A 21,779-nucleotide genomic window follows, 5' to 3' on the forward strand; every position below is an offset into this window, starting at 1 on the left:
CTGTGTGCGGGTGGAGCAACAGAGTGATGCAACAGTGTGTAAGTCCTGTCTGGGCAGATAGCCATGATTCATAGCAATCCTTTTTTGTTCCTTAGCTCTTTGAAACTGCACTCACACTCAGATGCATATTAGCTGAATTCTCCACACATACGTTTGCTATCAAAAACACACAAATTCTCACACACAACTTTCTCTAGAAACCTGCTCACACTCAAAAAACAAGATGCAACCCGATGCTTCTTGGCTGAAAAATCAAAAATCATGGAGGCCTTTGCTGAATGCATAATAAAACTGGGCATCCGTATTTAGAGACATTTTGCAGGTAATCCATGGAATAAATTTATTTAACTTGCTTCCTGTGTGAAGCTCTAGCAATGCAACCTTCTGCAAAAAGCACTTTCACAGCAGTATATTTAACTCTGAAGTGCATGACTGCACTGCAAATGAGAGTAAAAAGGAGGAAGTTCCAAAAAAATAAATAAAGGCACCACTCAAGACAAAACAAATGAAGAGAGTTTAGAATAGTTTATAGAGTAGAGAACAGAATAGAACAAAGTATTGTAGAGTATTTTTTTAATACAACCCCAAATCCAAAAAAGTTGGGACAGTATGAACAATGCTAATAAAAACAAAAAGGAGTGATTTCTAAATTATATTCACCCTTTGTTAATTTGAAAACACTACAACCACACATATTAAAATGTTTTACCTTGTGAATATTTTTTCTTTTTAAATGTATTTATGTACAGTAATTTTAAACTAGACGACTGCAACACACTCCAAAAAGTTAAGACGGGCAATTTAAGACTAAAATAACAAGGCGATGTAAAACAGGTGATGTTAAACAGGTAAGGCAAAGGCGTCATAAAAAACAGCCTAGTCCTTCAAGAGCAAGGATCATTCGAGTCAGTTTGCCAACAGATGCTTCAGCAAATAATCCAGCACTTTGAGAACAATATTCCCCAAAGGCAAATTGGAAGGATTTTGGGCATTTCACTCTATACAGTGCACAATATAGTTAAAATATTCAAGGAATCTGGTCAAATCTTGGTACATAAAGAGCAAGATGAAACCATTGTGTATGATCTCTGATCCCTCAGACATCACCATCTTAAAAAACATCATTCATCTGTAATAGTTATCATGGGTTTGGGATTACTTAATAAACCTTTGTGATTCAACACCATTCACTGCAGAAGCCCTACATCAACTCTGTCCAGAAGCACTGCAGGATTCTTTGGGCTCTGACTTATTTTAGACAGAAAGTACAACAGTGGAACCATGGTTTTTGGTCCAATGAGTCCACATTTCAAACAGTTTTTGAAAAACACAGCCATCGTGTTCTCCAGGCCAAAGAGGAAAAGGACCATCCAAGCTGTTATCAGAATCAGGTCCAAAAGTCAGTGTATGTATGGGCCAAGTTTGTGTCAGTGCCCATGAAATGGTGCCCTCACACATCTGTGAGGGCACCATTAATGCATTAATTACAGATATGTACAAATTTTGGAGCAGCATATACTGCCATCCAGCACCGTCTTTTCCAGGGACGCCCCAGCATTTTCAGCAGGACAACCATAAGCAGAGAGTGTGGGTGCTTGATTGGCCAGCAGTCCTGACCATCTCCAATTGAGAATGTGTGGTGCACTATGAAGCACACAATATGTCAAAGAAGACCCTGTACAATTGTGCAGCTGAAGACCTGCATAATAGATGAATGGGGGAAAATTCCACTTTTTAAACTTAAACTTGTGTATTCAGTGCCCAAATGCTTATTAAGTGTTATAGAAGAAATGGTGAAGTTTCACAGTGGTAAACACTTGACTGTCCCAACTTTTTTGGAGTGTGTTGCAATCATCTGTTTTGAATTACTGTACAAAAACCACTATGAAATTCACAAGGTAAAACATATAATGTGAAGTTGTAGTGCTTTCAAATATAGCAAAGGGTGCATATAATTTACAAATCACTCCTTTTGTGTTTATTACTGTTACTGTTTATATTGATACTTTGGCAATATTGTATGTACAACTTATGCCACTGAAGTCATTGAAATGAGTACAATACAAATAAAGTTAGATTTTAAGAGTAGAATGGAGTATAAAAGAGAAGACTAGATTAAAGGGGAAAGTCGAGTGAATTGATACGAGAGTAGAATAGAGTACAGAATAGTTGATTATATGGTAAATAAAGTGGAGTAGAGAGTACAATATAAGAGAAGAGTCCAGAGTTTATAGACAAGAGTACATAATGCAGTGTAAAGAGTAGAATAGAGTACAGAAGATGAGACTAGACAAGAGAAGAGAAAAGAGAGATGAGAAGGAGCTCTTACTGGTGCAGAGGAAAGCATCTTTAGTGTTGATTGGTTTGTTGCATTGGTGGCAGCGGATTGAAGGTACTGTGGTGACGGCAGTGAATAGATGCCCACTTGAGGCTCTCTTCTCCTTGTCTTTGGCATCTCGCTCTCGCTCCTTATTCTTCTCTTTATCCTTCTCCTACAAAATGACATACAAAAAAAACAGTGAAACAATCTCTCTCATCCCTCATGTGGGTGTAGATGTGTACTGTAGCTGGCAGACAGCCAGTGTTGTGCATTAGTCTCTCCATTACAGCCAGGTCTTGGCCCGTAAAAGGGACATAACAATATAACGTTACATCCATCATAAAACTAACAGCATCAGCAGACCAGTGAGTGCTGAGTAACCATCAGAAGAACCTCATCAGCTGACAACAAATCATAACCTTCATTCATATTATCAACAGCCAACAGGGATGCAACAGATCCAGCCACATCCCAACATCTCCTGCTTAATCCATCCATCCCTCGCCTCTTTTCTATCAATTTTTTTTCTTTTTCTCTTCTTCTGAATGTTCTTTTTTCTCTTTCAATTTCAAAAATATTGCCAAAGCACTCATACAGAAAATAATACACATAATAATAAAAATTATTAATGTAAATAATAATAATAACTATTACTTTCTTTCTTTTTAATGTTTTATCTTTAGTTCATTCTATCAATCTCTGAATGTCTATTCATTTCTTTTTTGTGGATATTCTTTTCCATTCAAATGTCTATCTCTCTACCTTTTTCTTGTTTCTTATACATCTTTCATAGAATTACAGAATTAGATGTTTTCATCCATCCACCGTTGATATCTATCTATCTTTCTGAATGTCTATCTATCCATCCATCCATCCCAACAACCCATCCACGCCAACCATCCCACCCATCCATCCATCCATCCATCCAACGCCTCTTCTTTTTATTTATTTTCTTTTATTTCTTTCAAATGTTAGATTTGTATTTATTTCTAGCTATATCTGTCGAATGCATCTTTCTCTCTTTTTCAAATGTTCTTTTTTAATTTGAATGTTCTTTCTTCCTCTCTTTATTTCTTCCTTTCTTTCCTATTACATCTTTCATAGAATTGCATAATTAGATGATTCATCCATCCATCTAATTTAACCATTCATGCATGCAGTTTTTCTTTTTCTCTTTCTTGTTTCTTTGACACACTGCTTAAAGTGTCAAAACCAGTCTGCTACTTTATTCACTTTATGCACCTGAAATAAAGATAACGGTCAACTCTAATGGAACCACAAACTCCCTCATTGTGGCATCTTTGGTTCCCAGAGATTCTAAAACGCGTCCAAATGACAAAATCCTGTCTGATCGGCTCTTACACCAAGCAGTCCCCTAGCAAATGTATGACCACATACAATCCACAACTAAAACAAGACAATGTTGTCAGCATTCACTTAAATATATAAATAAATAAATAAATAAATAAATAAAAAGAATAAATAAATATCTTTTAGTATCTAATACTTAATTTCATATAAAAAAAATTATTTGGCAAAAAAAAAAAAAACATGAAGGAAGAGGGTCAAAATGCTCTACCCAAAAACTATAAACATGCCCAAGCAATGAACAACAGAACAACAGAAATAATTCAAGCAATTCTTAACTGGGTTGAAACAACAATCTCAGGAAACAAGCCACCAGAAATAAGTTGTCAAACCCCATAAATAACACAATATACCTTTGAAATCACAACCCCAAACACAGTACATTAAGACAAAATCAACAATGCATATTTTGATACAATGATTTGGACTTTGGTAATGTCAACTGTTACCAAATCAGAAACGTACCTCAACAAGCCCCCCAACATTCTTGATCTTTAAAGACCGACTCTGTGGTAAAAACCTACGACACAGCGTAGACATCCCAGTCGCAGGTAGCCAGTGAGTGTTCAGACCTGAAGGTACAGTGAATGTGACCGTTTGTCTTTCTACAAACACACACAAGTTCCCATGATGATGAGCACCCGAGTCAGCCAAAGGAAGAGACTTACAAATTAAGACACTACAGCAGTTTCTTTCAGTCTTCGCTCACATTGGGGTTGAGCTTAAAGACACAGCACACTTCCTTTAACCATAAACTATCCCTTGTACACAACAGCTTGTGTTTGTCTGCATAGTGCCATTTAGCCAATTCAAACAACATTGCAGTGAACAACCTGAACATCCGGTCAAGGTTTATTTCACAAAAATGACTGGCTGTACATTATCCTTCCCTTAAACCCATATGGTAGCCCAGCTGGTCTTATGTGGACAACCAAAGTGTGTCATGAAGGTTTCGTCAGCAATCATTTCTCATAAACTGTGAGGTCACTGATTTTAACATGGGTTTGTTTTCACAGAATCACAGTAGACCTGAAACAGTGTTTTGTGTTTAAGATAGTATATTAAAACTGTAAAGCACAGAGACCACAGCTTGCCTCTGCATCCTGTTCAACTTCCCTACTTTGAGCTCGTGTGCGACAGACCTTGTGTACAGCACAAGGTTGCCTGTGCGACAGCATGCTGTGCAAGAGTAAATGTTTTGTCAGTTTGGGGGTTGCTAAGAATGTTCACACCATCAGCAATTCTGCCATATTATAGGAACTGCAGGCAGAAAAACCGCAAAGTTAAATAGAAAATGCATGATGTTGTATCCAAGAGTACCATTATCTCAGCAGGACATGTGCCAACCTTGTCCAAAACACTTATTTCCCTGCACCAATAAGATATGAGGACTCGGATAGGTTCGAACAGAGGAAATGTACTGGTTTTCAACCCAAAATAATCTTAATTTACCTACAGCTGAATCATATTAACAGTGTTCTGAAAAAAATGCGAGTGGTGCTTTCCCATGCAAAACTTGTCACCTCAATGTTAGGGTATTGTGGGTGGTTGCAAGGTCTTTGCTATATTGTTGCTAGGGTGTTCTAGATACTACATACTGGCCCAAGTCAAAAGAGCCCACCCTTCAAGTCTATATGATATCTCTATGAGCGCATATGTCGAATGCGTACGTATAGGCTCATGGTCAAAAGAGTATACTTGAGGCTAAGGCACTTGACTGTGCACGATCCGGAAGAGCAAACAGTTCTCAAAACTGTATTATATCCCAGCCTTAAACGCACAAAAACACCACACACAACTAGGACATGGGGATTATAATTTGTAAACAAACTCTTTGGAAAATGTACTATGGCTTTAATATCATAACATTAACTGCAATAGCTATGGTATAGTGGAAATGTCCATTTTCTAAATCTATTAGCCATGGTATTAGCATTGGCCATATAACTATTGTAATAACTAATAAGCCATCTGTGCTTTTACCAATGGTTGCTATGATCTTATTAGATATACAATAGTTAAATTATGTTTCCGATAAGCCGATTCGTCACACACACCAACCTTGCTCTTCTTGCTCATTTTGCTCTTGAGGTAACTGAAGGTCCTGCTCACTTTGGTTCCTCCAGCTTTAAATTCACTGTCACTCCGCAACGGACCTGGATCCTCCTCAGATATACTAAACAAGACAAAAAGTGATGTGTATGATGGAAATTTGACATTTTCAGATCCACAGCCTAGCAGTACAATCGCTCAATCACAATGAGCTGTGATGCTCATCCGAGCAATGTGAGCTCTCAAAAATTTGGGGTCATATCGCATCTTCAGAATTTTCATGGCCCTCTTTACTATACGGATCCAAAGTGGCAGAAAAGCCAAAAATGAAATGATAGAATTTGGACATTAGTGAGTTGGCATGTAGCCAATTAGCATGCCTCAAATGAAATGCCAAGTATAAGTTTTACCTGTATTCTAAGGATCCTGATGTCCCAATGAAAGAGCCCAATCCTGAAACAAGAGAAGAGCGAACAGATTAAACCAAAGAGTACAGTGGATGCAGGACTGCATGTAACTGAATAAAACAAATGAGACCATAGAATAATACATTGAAAGCACACTGTTATGAATAGGCAAGAAATTACACAATGTATGACCTGAAAAGGCTGTGTGTGTGCGCGCACACACACACACACACACATTCACAAGTGTGGGGTCACTCTACTGAAATGTTCTCATGATCTTAAAAACCTTTTGATTTGAAGGCGTATGCTTAAATGTTTTAAATTAGTTTTGTAGGCAAAAATGTAAAAGTTAATTCATTACAAAAAAAATTTAAATGGATGGCTTGGACCAAATAATTAAGAAAAGCAGCTAATAAGTGCCCAGCACTGATGGAAACTCCTTCAATATTGTTTAAAAAGCATCCCAACGTGAAACCTCAAGATGATGTTGTTTGTTTTTTTTTGTCACAACACACTTCCTATAGTTCCATTTATGTTATTCCATAGTTTTGATGACTTTATACTATTATTCTAAAATGTGAATAATAATAGAGAATGAGTAAGTGACGCTAAACATTTGACCAGTAGTGTGGGTATGTGTAATATATATATATTATTCATATATATATATATATATGAATTATATATATTACACATACATATACACAAACATGAAATTTGTACTTTAATTCACCAAAGTTGCATTCAACTTATCACAAAGTATAGTCAGGACATTACTGATGTAAAAACAGCACCATCACTACTTGACTCAATTCTAGAAAGGCCCCATTTCCAGCAGCCATCATTTCAACATCTTATCCTTGAGTAAACATGCTAAATTGCTAATTTGGTACTAAAACAAATTAAGCTTAACGTTGTCTTTGTGTTTGTTTTTGAGTTGCCACAGTATGCAATAGACTGGCATGTCTTAAAAGTCAATATTAGGTCAACAATTGCACACCCAAAAAAAAAAAAAAAAAAACGCTTTCCTTATGAACTCGTCAATCATTGTTTTGAGGAATGAAGGCTATATAATGCTTGAAATTGCCAAAAAACTGAAGATTTCATACAAAGGTGTACACTACAGTCTTCAAAGACAAAGGACAACTGGCTCTAACAAGGACAGAAAGAGATGTGGAAGGACAGATGTACAACTAAACAAGAGGATAAGTACATCGGAAACTCTAGTTTGAGAAATAGACGCCTCACATGTCCTCAGCTGACAGCTTCATTGAATTCTACCTGCTCAACACCAGTTTCATGTACAACAGTAAAGAGAAGACTCAGGGGTGCAGGACTTATGGGAAGAATTGCAAAGAAAAGCCACTTTTCAAGCAGAAAAAGTGGGCAAAGAAACAGAAATTGGACAACAGATAATTGGAAAGGAGTGTTATGGATCTTAACCCCATTGAGCATTTGTGGGATCAGCTAGACTGTGAGGTGTGTGAGAAGTGCCCGACAAGACAACCACATCAATGGCAAGTGATACAGGAAGTGTGGGGTGAAATGTCACCTAAGTATCAGCTGTCATTGCTGCACATGGAGGATTGTTTTGATGAGAACTCCGAAGTAGTTTATGAAGTTCTGAATTTTTTTTTCAAATTGTAATAGTAATTTTATTCATGTTATTAATGTTCTGACTAAACACTGTGATCTGTTGAATGCCACTTTAGTGAATAAAAGTACCAATTGCTTTCCATAAAACTAAATTTGTACATTATTCCAAACTTTTGCCCACCAATGTGCATATATATAATTTAGGACAAAAATGTTTTTGTACCTTGTAAGATCTGCCAAACAAAATGTTGTAAAAATACTGTACAAACCTGCCATGAAGTTATTTTAGACAGTTTTGGGGTTCTTTGCCAACTATTTGTTTTGAATCGGCATATTAACATGACAGCCAAGAGATTTGTATTCTTTTTGCCATCTTGCAAAAGTATTGCATTGTTGTTTATAGTTTTTTACAAAAAGGCCCTCTCACTTTCTAGCATTCTTTAAACAGCTGTAAAGTCAAATAGCAGTCCTATGAAATGTGTTTATGTGGATCTGAATGACATGGAGAGAGATTGAGCCAACAGAAAGAAATTAGACTGAAATTAGAACCTGGCAATGTCCCACTTGAGAAACCTGTGATCCATGATGGAGTAATGCAATAATTTAAGAGTTACTAAAGCCATCTAACTGACATGTTAAGTGACCAATCACAGTCAGTTTTGTCATGACAGGGTGTTTAGGTGTGTGGTTAGTGGAGATGTACCATACCATAATAAAAGACCGACATAGGGAAAAAAGACCGACATAGGGAAATAAATCATTTATATAGTGGCGAGCCACTGCACAGAAAATACACGGGAAAATAGTCTTAATACAGCACAGAAAACCTAATTATAAAGAATTTCACATACTTAACCAAGTAAACAAAGCAGAATGTGCAGCTCTGCTGATGGTTCTCTTACGAGAGGTTCTCTCGTATTGCGTAAGCTAGCTTACGCTACGGGAAAGATTCATCATTTCTGAGATATTGAAGCCAAAAATGTATCCTTAATTTTGTATCCATTGTCAACGCAGTGCAGCAGCTGCATACCTTGAGCGGGCTAGCTAGCGAGCTCATTGGTTGCTCTGCGGCAACTGCTGCAGCCTATAGACGAACTTGAGTGAACTCGCGTCCAATGAGAGGCGCCCGCGCCGTCACTATATCAAAGCCCGCCAGAATGGGCGTGGCTAGAGTGCATATAAGCGTAAGTTTCGTAGGCTGGAACCCTGATTTTCATCTATTCAGCGAAGCTCTTCGCATCTCTGAACTGCAGAAGCCGCGTCGCCGTTCGAGGGGCATCTAGCAAGCTTGGACTGCGCTCGAAGAAGCCGGCCGTCTTCGCCACCTTCAGCCATCCTGCGAGCTACACCATCCGGCGACGTATCCTTTTTAGACAAAGCTAGTTCCTCAGCGAATTTCACAAAAAGAGCAACGAGTGTCTTTTTAAAGATGCCTCGCACCACCTGTGCCTCATGCCGCGCCCCTCTCAGCGCCGGAGACCGACACCTCATCTGCGCTCTCTGCCTGGGACTGGAACATGCAGAGCTCGCCCTCGCTGACGGCGGATGCGACCTCTGCGAGGAGCTTCCGATGTCGACCCTGCGGGCTCGACTCGAAGCACTCAAGACCGAAGCCGCCGCGCCGCCTTTCGTTTCGCCGCACAGAAAAAAGCGCCGCTCCCAAAGGCTGCCAGAACCGGTGTTAGAAGCGACTACCTCGCCGGAGCCTCTCCCTCGAGCCTCGCCTTCACCCTCCCCGCCCCCCCGGGACGCGCAGTTGCCGCCGAGCGGCCGCACTGCTGCCATCTCGGATGACGAGGTGGAGGATAAGGGCTGCTGTTCCATCATGGCTTCGGACAGCGAGGAGTGGTCAGGCTCCCAAGCCTCCTCCTCGGCCCATGAATCCAGCAGGACCCGCGCCGGAGTCGAAGAAGAACTAACGCACCTCCTAACACAGGCCGTCGACCGCCTCGGGCTCGAGTGGTCACCGCCCTCTGAGCAGGCTCCCAACAGACTCGACGGCTGCTTTCTTCAGAGCCGTCGCTGCGCGGCGCCCGCGGCCCGGGCCGCTCTCTTCCTGCCGGAACTCCACGCCGAGCTCTCTAAATCGTGGAACACGCCTCTCTCGGCCAGGAACCGATCCCATGTCTCCACCTCTCTCGCTTCGGTGGATGGCGCCACCGAGAGGGGCTACTCTTCCATCCCCCCGGTCGAGGATTCGGTAGCAGCACACCTTTGCCCGCCCTCCGCGAGATGGCGGTCTAAGCCAGTGCTCCCGTCTAAGGCCTGCAGAACTACTTCCGCCTGTGTTGGCCGCGCCTATGCCGCCGCCGGCCAAGCCGTATCTGCTCTGCATTCCATGGCCGTCTTACAGATCCTCCAAGTGGACTTTCTTCGAGAGTGGGATGAGAAAGGCAGGCACCCAGAGGCTGTTTCAGATCTAAGGAGCGCGACGGATCTCGCCCTTCGCGCCACCAAAGCTGTAGCTCAAACCCTAGGGAAGTGCATGGCCGCGCTGACTGTGACCGAGAGACACCTATGGCTAACGCTGGCCGACATGGGAGAAGCTGAGCGCTCCACGTTCCTCAACGCGCTGCTCTCTCCGTCTGGTCTCTGTTGACCGTTTCTCGGAAGTCCAGAAAGCCACCCAAGCCATGAATCTCTTCCTGCCTCGTCGCGCTAGCTCCTCTGCAGGCCGCCCACGTGACCAGCCTCCTGCACGAGCCTCTTCACAGCGCCCAGCTCAGCAAAGCCAGACTTCTCAGCGTCGACAGGGCGGCCGCCCTAGATCGCGCTCAGACAGCCGCCGCAGACCGCCGCCCCCCCCGCAGGCCTCAGCCTAAGATTGCGCTGAAACCTGAGCAACCGAAGTCCTCCTAGCTTTGTTGAGGAAACGACGGCTCAGTCCCGCCACGGCCGGACCACCGTCAAAGCTTCGCCCCCTGTCAGTCCCCTTCTCTCAGGCTACTGCAGTGGTGGATTCAGCAGCCAACAAGCCGGTGATACTGCCCGCTTGCCTGCACTCAAATGCCGTTTTCACGGCGACCCAAAGAAATCTTGTAAAACGCAAACATGCCTTATGTGTAGAAAATGTGCCCACAATCCAGTGTTCACCCCTACACACAAGCATTACACTTCCCGTGTCCCTATCAGAGCCCACTCACATAAAGCAGGCACAGCCAGCTCGAGCGTTAGAGTCAATAAACACGCCCACGAGTCCGTGCGCGCGCCCCTTCTCTGCCCGCTCTGTCACACGGCCAGCAAACACCTCTCTGTATGTAAGTCCCATGCCCGTGACTATGCTCGCGCATCACCTAACAGATGTGACTCTTTCCCCATTCACCTCAATCGGGAAGTCACTCACAGAACAGCCTGTCCCTGCTGTCTGTGAGCAGTCATGCATAAGCACAGTAAGCGCGCTCACACATTCTGTTCAGCTCGCTGTGTGCGGCAATCAGGGCGACTTGGCCATTCACCCTCTAGCGTTACGCTTCAAAGCGTGGAAAGCTATCCCAGGGATATCCAAATGGGTGTTAAGCACAATAAAACAGGGCTATTTGCTACAGTTCGATCGCCGCCCTCCCCGCTTCAGAGCCGGCTCGAAACTACTGTGAACACGGAAGCAGCCTGCATGCTTCGTTCAGAAATAGCAAACCTTCTGTGCAAAAGGGCCATAGAGAGTGCCACCCTCTCTGAGCGAGTCGGGGTTTTACAGCCGTTATTTTCTTGTCCCCAAGAAAGACGGCGGCCTCAGACCAATATTAGATCTCAGGGTTTTGAACAAGGTGCTCGCAAAAAGACCGTTCAAAATGCTTACAATCAGGAAACTCCTCGCGCATGTGCGCCAGGGGGACTGGTTTATTTCTCTCGATCTGAAAGATGCCTACTTTCAGATTCAGATAAATCCCCATCACAGGCCATTCTTGAGATTCGCCTTCGACGGCCAGGTTGATCAATACACCGTCCTTCCGTTCGGCCTGTCTTTAGCACCCCGTACTTTCAAGAAGTGCATGGATGCGGCGCTCGCACCCCTGCGTAGTCAGGGCTTGCGAATTCTGAACTATTTGGACGATTGGCTGATTTTGGCACAGTCACATACGGAGCTTCTGTCTCACAGGACAGTTCTCCTCAGTCATCTGAACAGTTTGGGTCTTGCAGTCAATTGGACCAAGAGCTCACTACAGCCCAGTCAGGCAATTTCCTTCCTTGGAATAGAACTAGACTCCATGGCGATGACGGCTCACTTATCTACACAGCGCGCGCGCCGTGTTCAGCGACTAGCCGCGTCCTTTCAGCCTCACGCCTCTGAAAAAATTTCAGAGAATGCTAGGTTACATGGCCTCAGCCGCAGCAGTACTTCAGCTGGGTTTACTGTGCATGCGCCCGCTTCAGCATTGGCTAAACACCCACGCGTCTCGCCCGGCTTGGGCCACGGGCCGCCAGCCGATCAGAGTGACTCAGACCTGTATCTCAGCTCTGCAGCCCTGGGCAGTGGCCGAATGGTATCAGCGGGGAGTGACGATGGGAGCTGTATCTCGCCGAAAAGTCATCTCGACAGACGCGTCCAACACGGGTTGGGGCGCGGTCTGCGAGGGCTCTCCAGTTTTTGGCCTATGGTCAGTTCAGGAAAAGCTCCTTCACATAAATTGTCTGGAAATGATAGCGGTCGAGTACGCGCTCGTGCGCTTCCTCCCGATCATTCAGGGTCACCATGTCCTGGTCCGTTCGGACAACAGATCTGTGGTATCCTATCTAAACCGTCAGGGCGGTGTCAGATCCAGGAACCTCTTCCATCTGACAAAATGCATACTGAGTTGGTCCCAGTGCCACCTGCGCTCGCTGAGGGCGACGCACGTGCCAGGCCACCTGAACGACGGCCCAGACAGACTGTCCAGAGACAATATTTCCCCAGGGGAATGGTCCCTGCATGCTCAAACAGTCCAGAAGTTATGGAGCATATTCGGCAGAGCAGAGATAGACCTCTTTGCGTCAGAACATTTTGCCAATTCCCAGCAGAAAGACCACATACCCCAGTCTATAAACACCATTTACCTTTTTTGCCACATTTCTCTGGTCCATTCATACTTCTTTGCATAAGTCTAAACACACCTCTCACTTTAAGACACGATTGTCACCATGTTGTCATTTAGAAAACACAGCCGTACAATAAGTAAACTCAAACCAGTGCAATTCAAACACCCTTAACAAACAATTGTCCACGTGTAAGCACTAACGACTAAAATTACTCAAGCAATAAGGAGATTGAAATGAATAAAAAAGGGCAACAGCTTGCCTGTTATTCAGAATCATGGATGCAAATATTAGAGAACGAGACAGAGGAATGGTAAGAATGAGAGGAGGTGGACAAGGGAGAGGCAGAGGAAGAGGAAGAACAACAATCTGTGCTACTGTAGTAGACCATGTTGTTGTACATGGTATGAAAACGAGGGAAGCTGGGTTGGTTCTTCTCAGCATGGTGGTGGAAGGTCTATGACAGAAATTCCTATGTACAGAACAACCTTCTCCAAGCCATGGGTGAAGCTTGTGGGGACATGTCAGGAATGGCTCAGGCATTCCAGGGCATTTTCACCCCGCTATTTGGCTAGGGAAAACATAGCCAGTGATGTTGATGAGAATCTCTGACCTGACCCTGGTTTGAGACAGGATGCTGACCCAGAATGAACTATTATTGCTATTACAGTACTGTACCGTACTCTAACCCTCTTACCTAGGTGAAAATGCTCTATGTTTCATTCCTTGTTTTCTTTCCAAAATTCCATTTTGGCGAATGTGTGTTGTGACTTGCATTACTGTGATCACTACAGTGACAAGCATTTGCAAAACTTACTGTAGAATGTTTGAATGGAAAATAAACATCCTGTAAGAAGGACAAATGTAGTATTTGTGTGATTGTATGATTCACATCATGTCAAACTCTTGGACTGGAACATATCTGAAATTCAGGGACAAGTTATAGTTTTTGGTTCATGAAAACCTTTGTATAATAGTTTTTTCTATTCCTCCCAGCAGTGTGCAAATGGTATTCAGGAGGCTGACTGTATTTGATGGTTTTGTGTGTAATGTAAATGCAAAGTTTGGTTTCTACGACAGTTAATATGGTTTTGACTACACTGTTTACTCTTGGGTCAAAAGTCAAGGGTTTGGCCAAAATGGTGTGAGTATCAAGACGTGTGTTTAGGGTTTTGAGAAAACTTAGTATACATTCAAGAAATGTGTGTTAGCAGTTGAGAAATACTGTAAATCAATGACTCTGAGCATAAAAATGAATCACTCAACATCACATGGAACAATGTGAACAATGAACAATAGAATAGAACAATAGAATTACAGGATATGTTTTAGAAACAGATAATTTTTTGGGACTGGCCTTGTATCAACAACTTAAAGATACAGGGAAGGTAGGGGACACACTTAAAATTAAGCAGGGGGCCGAGCAGGGTCCACGCCACGCATTTTTTTACTTACTGACTGCCTCCTCCTCATCACTGGATGAAGAGCCAATAGAAAAGAAAGATTTAGATTTGGGAAGCATGGGCATGATGCTGAAGGAGATTCGTCGCTTGGGTCGCAGTCGTCCATTCACTGGTGGGTCCCATTATGACATGGGCAAAAAAGATCAAAGCAGGCGTTATAATAAAATTTAGGGTCCTAATGAGTGTGCACGTTGACTCACAGTAAATGTCTACTCCCTTAAAGGAATAGTTCACCTAAAAATTACTTTTCTTATATGGAGAATACCAAAGGAGATGTGTTAATGAGTATCGCAGTCCATCTTTTCAATACAATTGCAGTAGATTGAGACCAAGTTTAAGTTTAATTCATTTTTGAATGCAAGTTATTTTACAGTAAAAAAATCTTGGCATCCACTGTGTGCTAATGAGCGCTTAGAGAAGCCTTTTCAAAACGCCGTGCATATTCTTGTGAGAACTTGCGTTGTTTAACACTAAAAAGAGTGCAAGTTTTCGCATGTACTTCACTCATTGCACTCATGGAAGTGTTGTTTCTTATCACAACCTATCATATACCTTCCGAAAACATGGAATATGATGCACAAACTACACAGACTACTTTTAAGATACATTTGGGTCCTTTCTTATGCTTCAAAGGGAGTCGCTATCAATAGCCACTGTATTGAAAAGAGGGCAAACAATATTTATTTAAAAATTTCCTTTAGATTTCCACACAAAAAAAGAAAGTCATACGGGTTCTGAATGACATGAGGATGAGTAAATTACAACTGAATTGTATTTTTGGGTGAACTACTTTTTGAAGTGACACCAAAGTGAGGTGGAAAAGGGAACCATGGGAGCCACAGCCTACAATACCAGTTGAGACAGGACAACGGAATATTTAGCACAGTAAAAATCCCACGATGGCCAATCAGGTGTTAGATAGTGGGGGTATGGTTGACAGGAAGTGAGTGGTCCGTGACCATATATGACCAAAGGTTCCAATATTCGTGATAACAAAGGTGCATGGAACAAGGAATTTGAAGGGAAAGAGAGAGACCAACAGAGAATAGAGACTCTGCAACATCTGAATTTTGGGGACTTTTTAAGCTAAGCTTATACAATAATTTCTTATGTACAATTGGACACACATCAGTGCTGCAGAGTTCAGAGAGTGTGTGAGAGGGAGAGAGAGAGAGAGAGAGAGAGAGAGAGAGAGTGAGAGAGAGAGAGAGAGAGAGATGTTGGTGTTTATACTCACCATCCAGGTCCTTATGACTGATGGCCAACATGGAGACAGACTTGGTGAGAATTGGGTGTGCGGGCTGGACACATCTCCATCCAGACTGTACAGACTTCTGAAAAGAGCGAACATGACAATTCAGTTAAACAAACAAAGTGAATCAGCAAGAATATCAAACTCCAAACAGTAATCTAAACTAAATTTAAATTCATTCAGATTTAAACTGTGCTATTTCAAAGATTACTATGTTCCTAACATACCAATTAAAAGCTGCAAGCTTTAACATTCTGAGAATCCTGATGGACTAGTTCACCCCAAATTTAAATTATCTTTTCATTTACTCACCCTTATGCCATCCCAGATGTATATGACTTCTTTCTTCTGCTGAACACAAACAAAGGTTATCAGAAGAATATCTCAAGCTCTGTATGTCCTTTCAATGCAAGTGACAAGACCTTTGAAGCTCCAAACAAAAATCACATAAAAGCAACACAAACGTAATCCACAAGACTCCATTGGTTTAATATATGTCTTTTGAAGCAATGCAATCACTTTGAATGAGAAACAGATCAATATTTCAATCCTTTAGTACTATAAATCTCCATTTTCACTTTCAGAATGTGAAAGTGGATATTTTATAGTAAAAAGGACTTAAATACTTATCTGTTTCTAACCCACACCTGTCATATCCCTTCTTGAAGTCATGGATTTAAATCACTGGGATTGCTTTTATGATGCCTTTATGTGATTTTAGGAGCTTGAAAGGTCTGGTCACCATTCACTTGCATTGTACGGACCTACAGAGCTGAGATATTCTTCTAAAAATCTCTGTGTTCAGCAGAAGAAATAAAGTGTTACACATCAGGGATGGCATGAGGGTGAGTAAATGATGAGAGACTTTACATTTTTGGGTGAAAAATCCCTTTAAGACTATCTTGGTTTGTTCACACTGCACACAATTCAGATTTTTTTTTTCAGATCCAAAACTGACTGCTCTCACTATTACGTTGCAGAAAATGAAATCAGATCAGATTTTTCAAGTGGAGGCAGCATTACTCTATATATAAATACATGCTGCATCCCGAATGGTGACAGAATACTACTTGAATTCTGACCTGACTGTAGCAGATTTCAAAATCTAAACAGATTTCAAACCACACAAGATTGTGGGTTTCATTCCACTAGATGGCAGCAAGCACTAGAAAAATTTCTTCTCTATCACATTCAATCATAATATACAGATCTGAAATGTAGGTGGTGCTCTAACCCATTTTAGCCCTCATAGATATGCTTGATCATAGACATTCAGTCTATTTTTAAGTTCATGCTCTACCTTCATTGTTTCATTGAATGTCTAAGCCTCTGAATGGACTAGAAGCTCAATCTAGCTAAACCTGTAATTCAAAAACTGAGATCATCCCCTTTGCGATGATATAAAACTTTATCATCAATAGTCGAAAACATATTTTTTTGATGATTTGTTTAGCATGCTTTTCATAATGGATGGCATATTGTGATATAACATATAAGATAAAACATAAGATTATTCTGCCAAGCAAGCTCACAGACAAGTAAAAATGGCTCATTTTTAGAAAACATCCTAAGGTAAGAGCAGATGTAAAGTTTTTGTCTACTTGAGCTACAATGATCAGCAATGATCTAATAGAAATCATATTTCACTTTGTAATACTTTGAATATCTTTCGAACTGTGGAATTAGGGTTAAAAACAAAACAAAACTGGATAGTCACATTCCTGAGAATGAGAGCTTTCATCTGATACATGACTTATCAATTTAAGTGCTATTTGAAAGACTCTTCATATTAATATTGCTAACCCATTACCTCTAGGGGGCTCTAATTTGCGACGCAACAGTTTTCAGGCCTTCTTTTGTTCTTTTATGTAACAAATGCTTTCAAATGATACCTCATATGCCTGACTTTTGTATACAGGGACTTTAACGTTTTAAAAGCAAACTTTTTTTCTCACAAAATATGTCCCCCTTAGGACCTGCCAGTGGGTCCAATTTTTTTTTATTGGGGAAAGACAATACATTTTTGTCCATTACTTTGATTTCGCTCTGCATATAAACAACTGTACCACTACATTTTGCTAGGTCATCCAATGTGCACATTTACATTTATTTACATATATTCATTTAGTAGTGGCTTTTATCCAAAGCACATGTACAAAATGTTTACATTTTGACATAAAAACCAGATAATAACCTGATGATCTCAAACTTTACATTATTTGGAATAAGCTGATTTTTGATAGTTATCAGCTGTTGTGTTAAACAGAAATGTTAACAAAGCCAAAACAGTGACCATAACTACACTGTAGCTTACCTGACTGTCCAAACTACTACAGTCGCCCAGGTCTGATTCCTGTTCCTCTTCGGTCAGAGACAGCAGTGAGCCTCTCTCCTCACTGTCCAGCTTTGACGGACAGTTTGGTTCCTGGCTAGTCTCAACATGCTGGATAAGTAGTTTTTTTCCATCCTTCTCTGCTGCAAGACCTTCAAGGCTGTAACTGTGGGAGAAAAAAAAATTGTGTATATGCTTGCTTTTGTGTGTGGTTCAGATAAAAAAAGGTAAAATGGTGACAGTCTAATTAAAACAAGCATTCATACCAGCAAATTATCAACCACAGATGGGAAAACACACTGAATAACTTGTTGTGGGGAACAGGCAACCACACACACACACACACACACACACACACACACACACACACACACATACACACACACACACACAGTCATTCAGGAACTGTATTCACCGCTCACAGATACAAACATGTACAAACAAAGTGACAAAGATAATTTAATATATTACCACATTATGACAATAAAGGCTTGATCTCAGCATGAGAAAGATGGCCAGCTAAAAGTGACGCATTATAATCCTCTGACTCATGCTATATGACATCTCTTGACAATTGTTTTGAAGCAAAATCATCCAACATCTGAATTATCACTGGTTAGCAATCTTTGACTAAATCAAAAGATTTTGCAAAGACTCCTGTAATCACTGATGCTTTTCGAAGCCACATTTCACACCATGCATGAATGTCATTGCATTACATTTCTAAGATCACTTATTTAAAAAAACAAAATAGCACAAGCACACTTTAAGCACATTTTTTAAGGTTTAAAAAGTTTTACATTTAACAAACAATATATATATATTCTTTCTATATATATATATATAACCGCTTTCTGGTTGTCAAAATGTGTGAAACATGTCCACAGTTAAATGTAATGAACTACACTTTGCTAGGACAAGATGAACTTGAGGGGACTTCATACAAACACTAAAAACTGCCTTGAGACTGTTAGTTAAAAGTAAAATAACGAAAGAAAAGTGACGATATTTGAGCTGAGAAAAGCAACATTTGTTTGCAGATGCAAGTTGGTTTAACATCTTATAATCTAAGCAATGACATGTATACAATTTTAAGTGTTTTGAGTGTTATGAAAATACAATTTAAGTGTTGGGGCCAGTTCATGTATAAGATCTAAAATAGCATGCTAAAATCTATTTTAGATCAATACCATTTAAATGTGCTTGAACCTGAGTAGAGAGTAACAAAATGGCGTGTGTGATTCTATTAAAAAGGTGTAACATAGCACACTATTTTAAGTAGATAAAAAGAAATAGGCCAACAGTAACGAAAAAGATAAACAAAGCTCACCTTTTGTCAGGTTCTGTGATCCAGATCAATATGTTTGTCATAGTTATGATTAGTTCGTGCCTAATCTTTCGTTTAGTCTGCTGTCCTGTCTAAACGGAAACATGAAAGTGGCCGCTGTTATGCGGCGTCTCAGACAATGAAGTCAGCGGAAGTGACTGAGAGTGTTTGTGGTCAAAGGAGGCTATCCGGCCAGGCGAGAGGACTAAAGCATACAAAGGAAGTTAACTAGAGCACACACACACACACACACACACACACACACACACACACACACACACACACACACACACACACACCATGTATATGTAGACATGCCACTGTGCTGCAACACGCAACACTGTTTTTGTTCACACAATGCAATACACGCTATGCCATTTCACAAAAGTTTACTCTTTACCTTCTTTCGTTTATTTCGTCACCCTCAGAGTGCAGGACAACTGAAGGACACCAGCTCATGCTTTATGGTGGTTGGAATAACATGCAAGATAGAAAGAATAGAAGGATGATGGATGGATGCAGGAAAAGATGAAAAGACATAAGATAATCTTGTTAGTCCTTGGGATGTGCAACACTACATTCTTTCTAATTCTAATTGGTTATATGAATGACTAGTCGGTCATGAGGCGGTCCTGTTTGAATCAGGCCCACCAGACCCCTTTTCAATGCATTTCTTAAGGGGCGTTCACGGAGGACGCGTTCCTTTGTTAAAAAAAATTAAATAAATGCTGGACGAAGCACAACAGAACGGAACAGAATGCAGGAGTCTTGAAATGCAGTTTTAGAAATGTAACTATTTTTAATTTAACACATGGGGTGGGACACTGCAGAATCAGGGCAAGATGCAACACCCTGGTTAAAAAGGCATCAGTCCGCATGTGTATATACTGTAGACCAACATTTAACAAAAAAAACACAGACTGAATTCAAGAACATGCAGCCCATCAATAGGGTAACAAATCTTTCATGCACAAAAATTTTGATTTTTGACTGAAATTGAATTTCAATTGATTTCTCGAATAGTCAGTTATTGGACTTGTCTATTCCACACAAGGCGTCTGCCTTTTGAGCGACAAGGGTAGTTTTGTAATTTTAAGGGTAGCTGTACGCTATATATGCTGTTAAAACTATGTTTAGCTTGGGACGGATTTACAGGAATATTTCGATGAGATCTTCAAGTGCCCCACATACTTTTTTATGAAAGACTTTTTCACACTGTACGGTACTAAGGTCAAACAGGCAGCTCAATAAAAGTTCAACTCAGACCCCTGAGATGAAAGAGTGAAAGATGGATGATGGTACCTTCTCCTATGGCCCGTAGACCTGCGCTCCACTTCACTTCGCACAGTACTGGAAAAAGATGGATGAAAATGATGAGAGATGGAGAAATATAATGATACATGATCTGAACATGAAGATCTGATGAGATGATTGGCAGCTCTGTTGATGTAATAAGTGCAACTAATATTTTATATACATACATATATATACACATATACACACACACACACACACACACACATATATATATATATATATATATATATATAAAATAGATATATAATATGGTGTCCAATATAACATGCATCCCTAAACTAAACCCACATCCTTAACCACCGATTATTCAAATCTTCTGTCATCATGTTTAAAAATTTCTTATAAAAGTATTTTAGCTGTGGTGATTAGTTCCGCTAGACAAAGTATGACACAATACAATTTTGCAAGGGATGACACTTAAGAGTAAACCATAGAGTTCTGCTTTCTGTCTTTATGATAAAGTAGAAGAGGTCATCTGTGTGTTTATCACAGTCCTGTGTGACCTAAATACAGCTCTTTCTAACAGCTGCTTGCTTAAAAAGCCCACAAAGGAAAGAGCACTCAGACTACTGTTATTTCCCTTCAAAAGACACATAAGCAAAGTGCTGTGCACAACTAATGGGAAGACAATAAAATAAAAAAGCAGAGCGATTTCAACTGGAAACTCAATCAAACTCAATTCCCTATAATGACAGACACAATTCATGATTAAAGGGCAGAGGTTGGAGGCATGTTTTTCCATATGTGTTCCTATGATCATTTTATCAGATGACTTACCGAAAATATAAATGGCAGGTTTCTGCCAGGCATGTTTAATGTGTAAAAATAAAATCTACTATTTCACACTCATTCTTAGTTCGCTGAAATAAAGCATTCAGGAATTGCCTGACTATTAAACAGCCCATGAAGTTTTTAGTCTTTAGTTCATGGATATTAGCTTTAAGTAGGGGTGTAACGATTCGGTTCTACTCGGCCGTCACCGGCCTGTCCTGTGTACATCTATAACTCTCTGGTTTGGTTCAGCCATCAAATCAGACAGAAGGAAACTACAACGGACAGTCAGGAATGTGGAGAGTATTATTGGTACCCCCCTGCCCACCCTCCAAGACCTGTACATTTCCAGAGTGAGGAGACGTGCAGGTAAAATCACTCTGGACCCCAAACACCCTGCCCACTCCCTCTTTGAACTGTTGCCCTCTGGCCGGTGCACTGAGCGCCAGGAAATCCAGGCACAAGAACTGTTATAACCCTCAGGCCATTAAACTGCCTCAAGACTCCACCATAGTGCAATAATGTAAAAACATTTCTCATGTGCATATGTAAATTCACATATTT

General features: G+C 40.9%; 1 protein-coding gene across 7 annotated transcripts in view; it reads right to left on the bottom strand.

Annotated features, from left to right (window-relative positions):
* Positions 1 to 21,779, bottom strand: part of LOC127638266 (A-kinase anchor protein 13-like) — a 147,077-nt gene that overhangs the window by 34,377 nt on the left and 90,921 nt on the right. For 4 of the 7 annotated variants that reach the window (XM_052119717.1, XM_052119718.1, XM_052119719.1 and 1 more), the window contains exons 12-18: positions 20,430 to 20,477; positions 19,528 to 19,587; positions 17,783 to 17,966; positions 15,454 to 15,550; positions 6,151 to 6,193; positions 5,750 to 5,864; positions 2,330 to 2,492 (exon numbers count right to left, since the gene is read on the bottom strand). In XM_052119717.1, the coding sequence (XP_051975677.1) occupies positions 2,330 to 2,492; positions 5,750 to 5,864; positions 6,151 to 6,193; positions 15,454 to 15,550; positions 17,783 to 17,966; positions 19,528 to 19,587; positions 20,430 to 20,477 (710 nt within the window). The remainder of the gene's footprint in view (positions 1 to 2,329; positions 2,493 to 5,749; positions 5,865 to 6,150; positions 6,194 to 15,453; positions 15,551 to 17,782; positions 17,967 to 19,527; positions 19,588 to 20,429; positions 20,478 to 21,779) is intronic. The other 3 variants (XM_052119722.1, XM_052119720.1, XM_052119721.1) reach the window with 2 other exon arrangements.

The sequence above is a fragment of the Xyrauchen texanus genome, chromosome 46 (genome assembly GCF_025860055.1).
Source record: "Xyrauchen texanus isolate HMW12.3.18 chromosome 46, RBS_HiC_50CHRs, whole genome shotgun sequence".
NCBI classification, from domain to species: Eukaryota; Metazoa; Chordata; class Actinopteri; order Cypriniformes; family Catostomidae; genus Xyrauchen; species Xyrauchen texanus.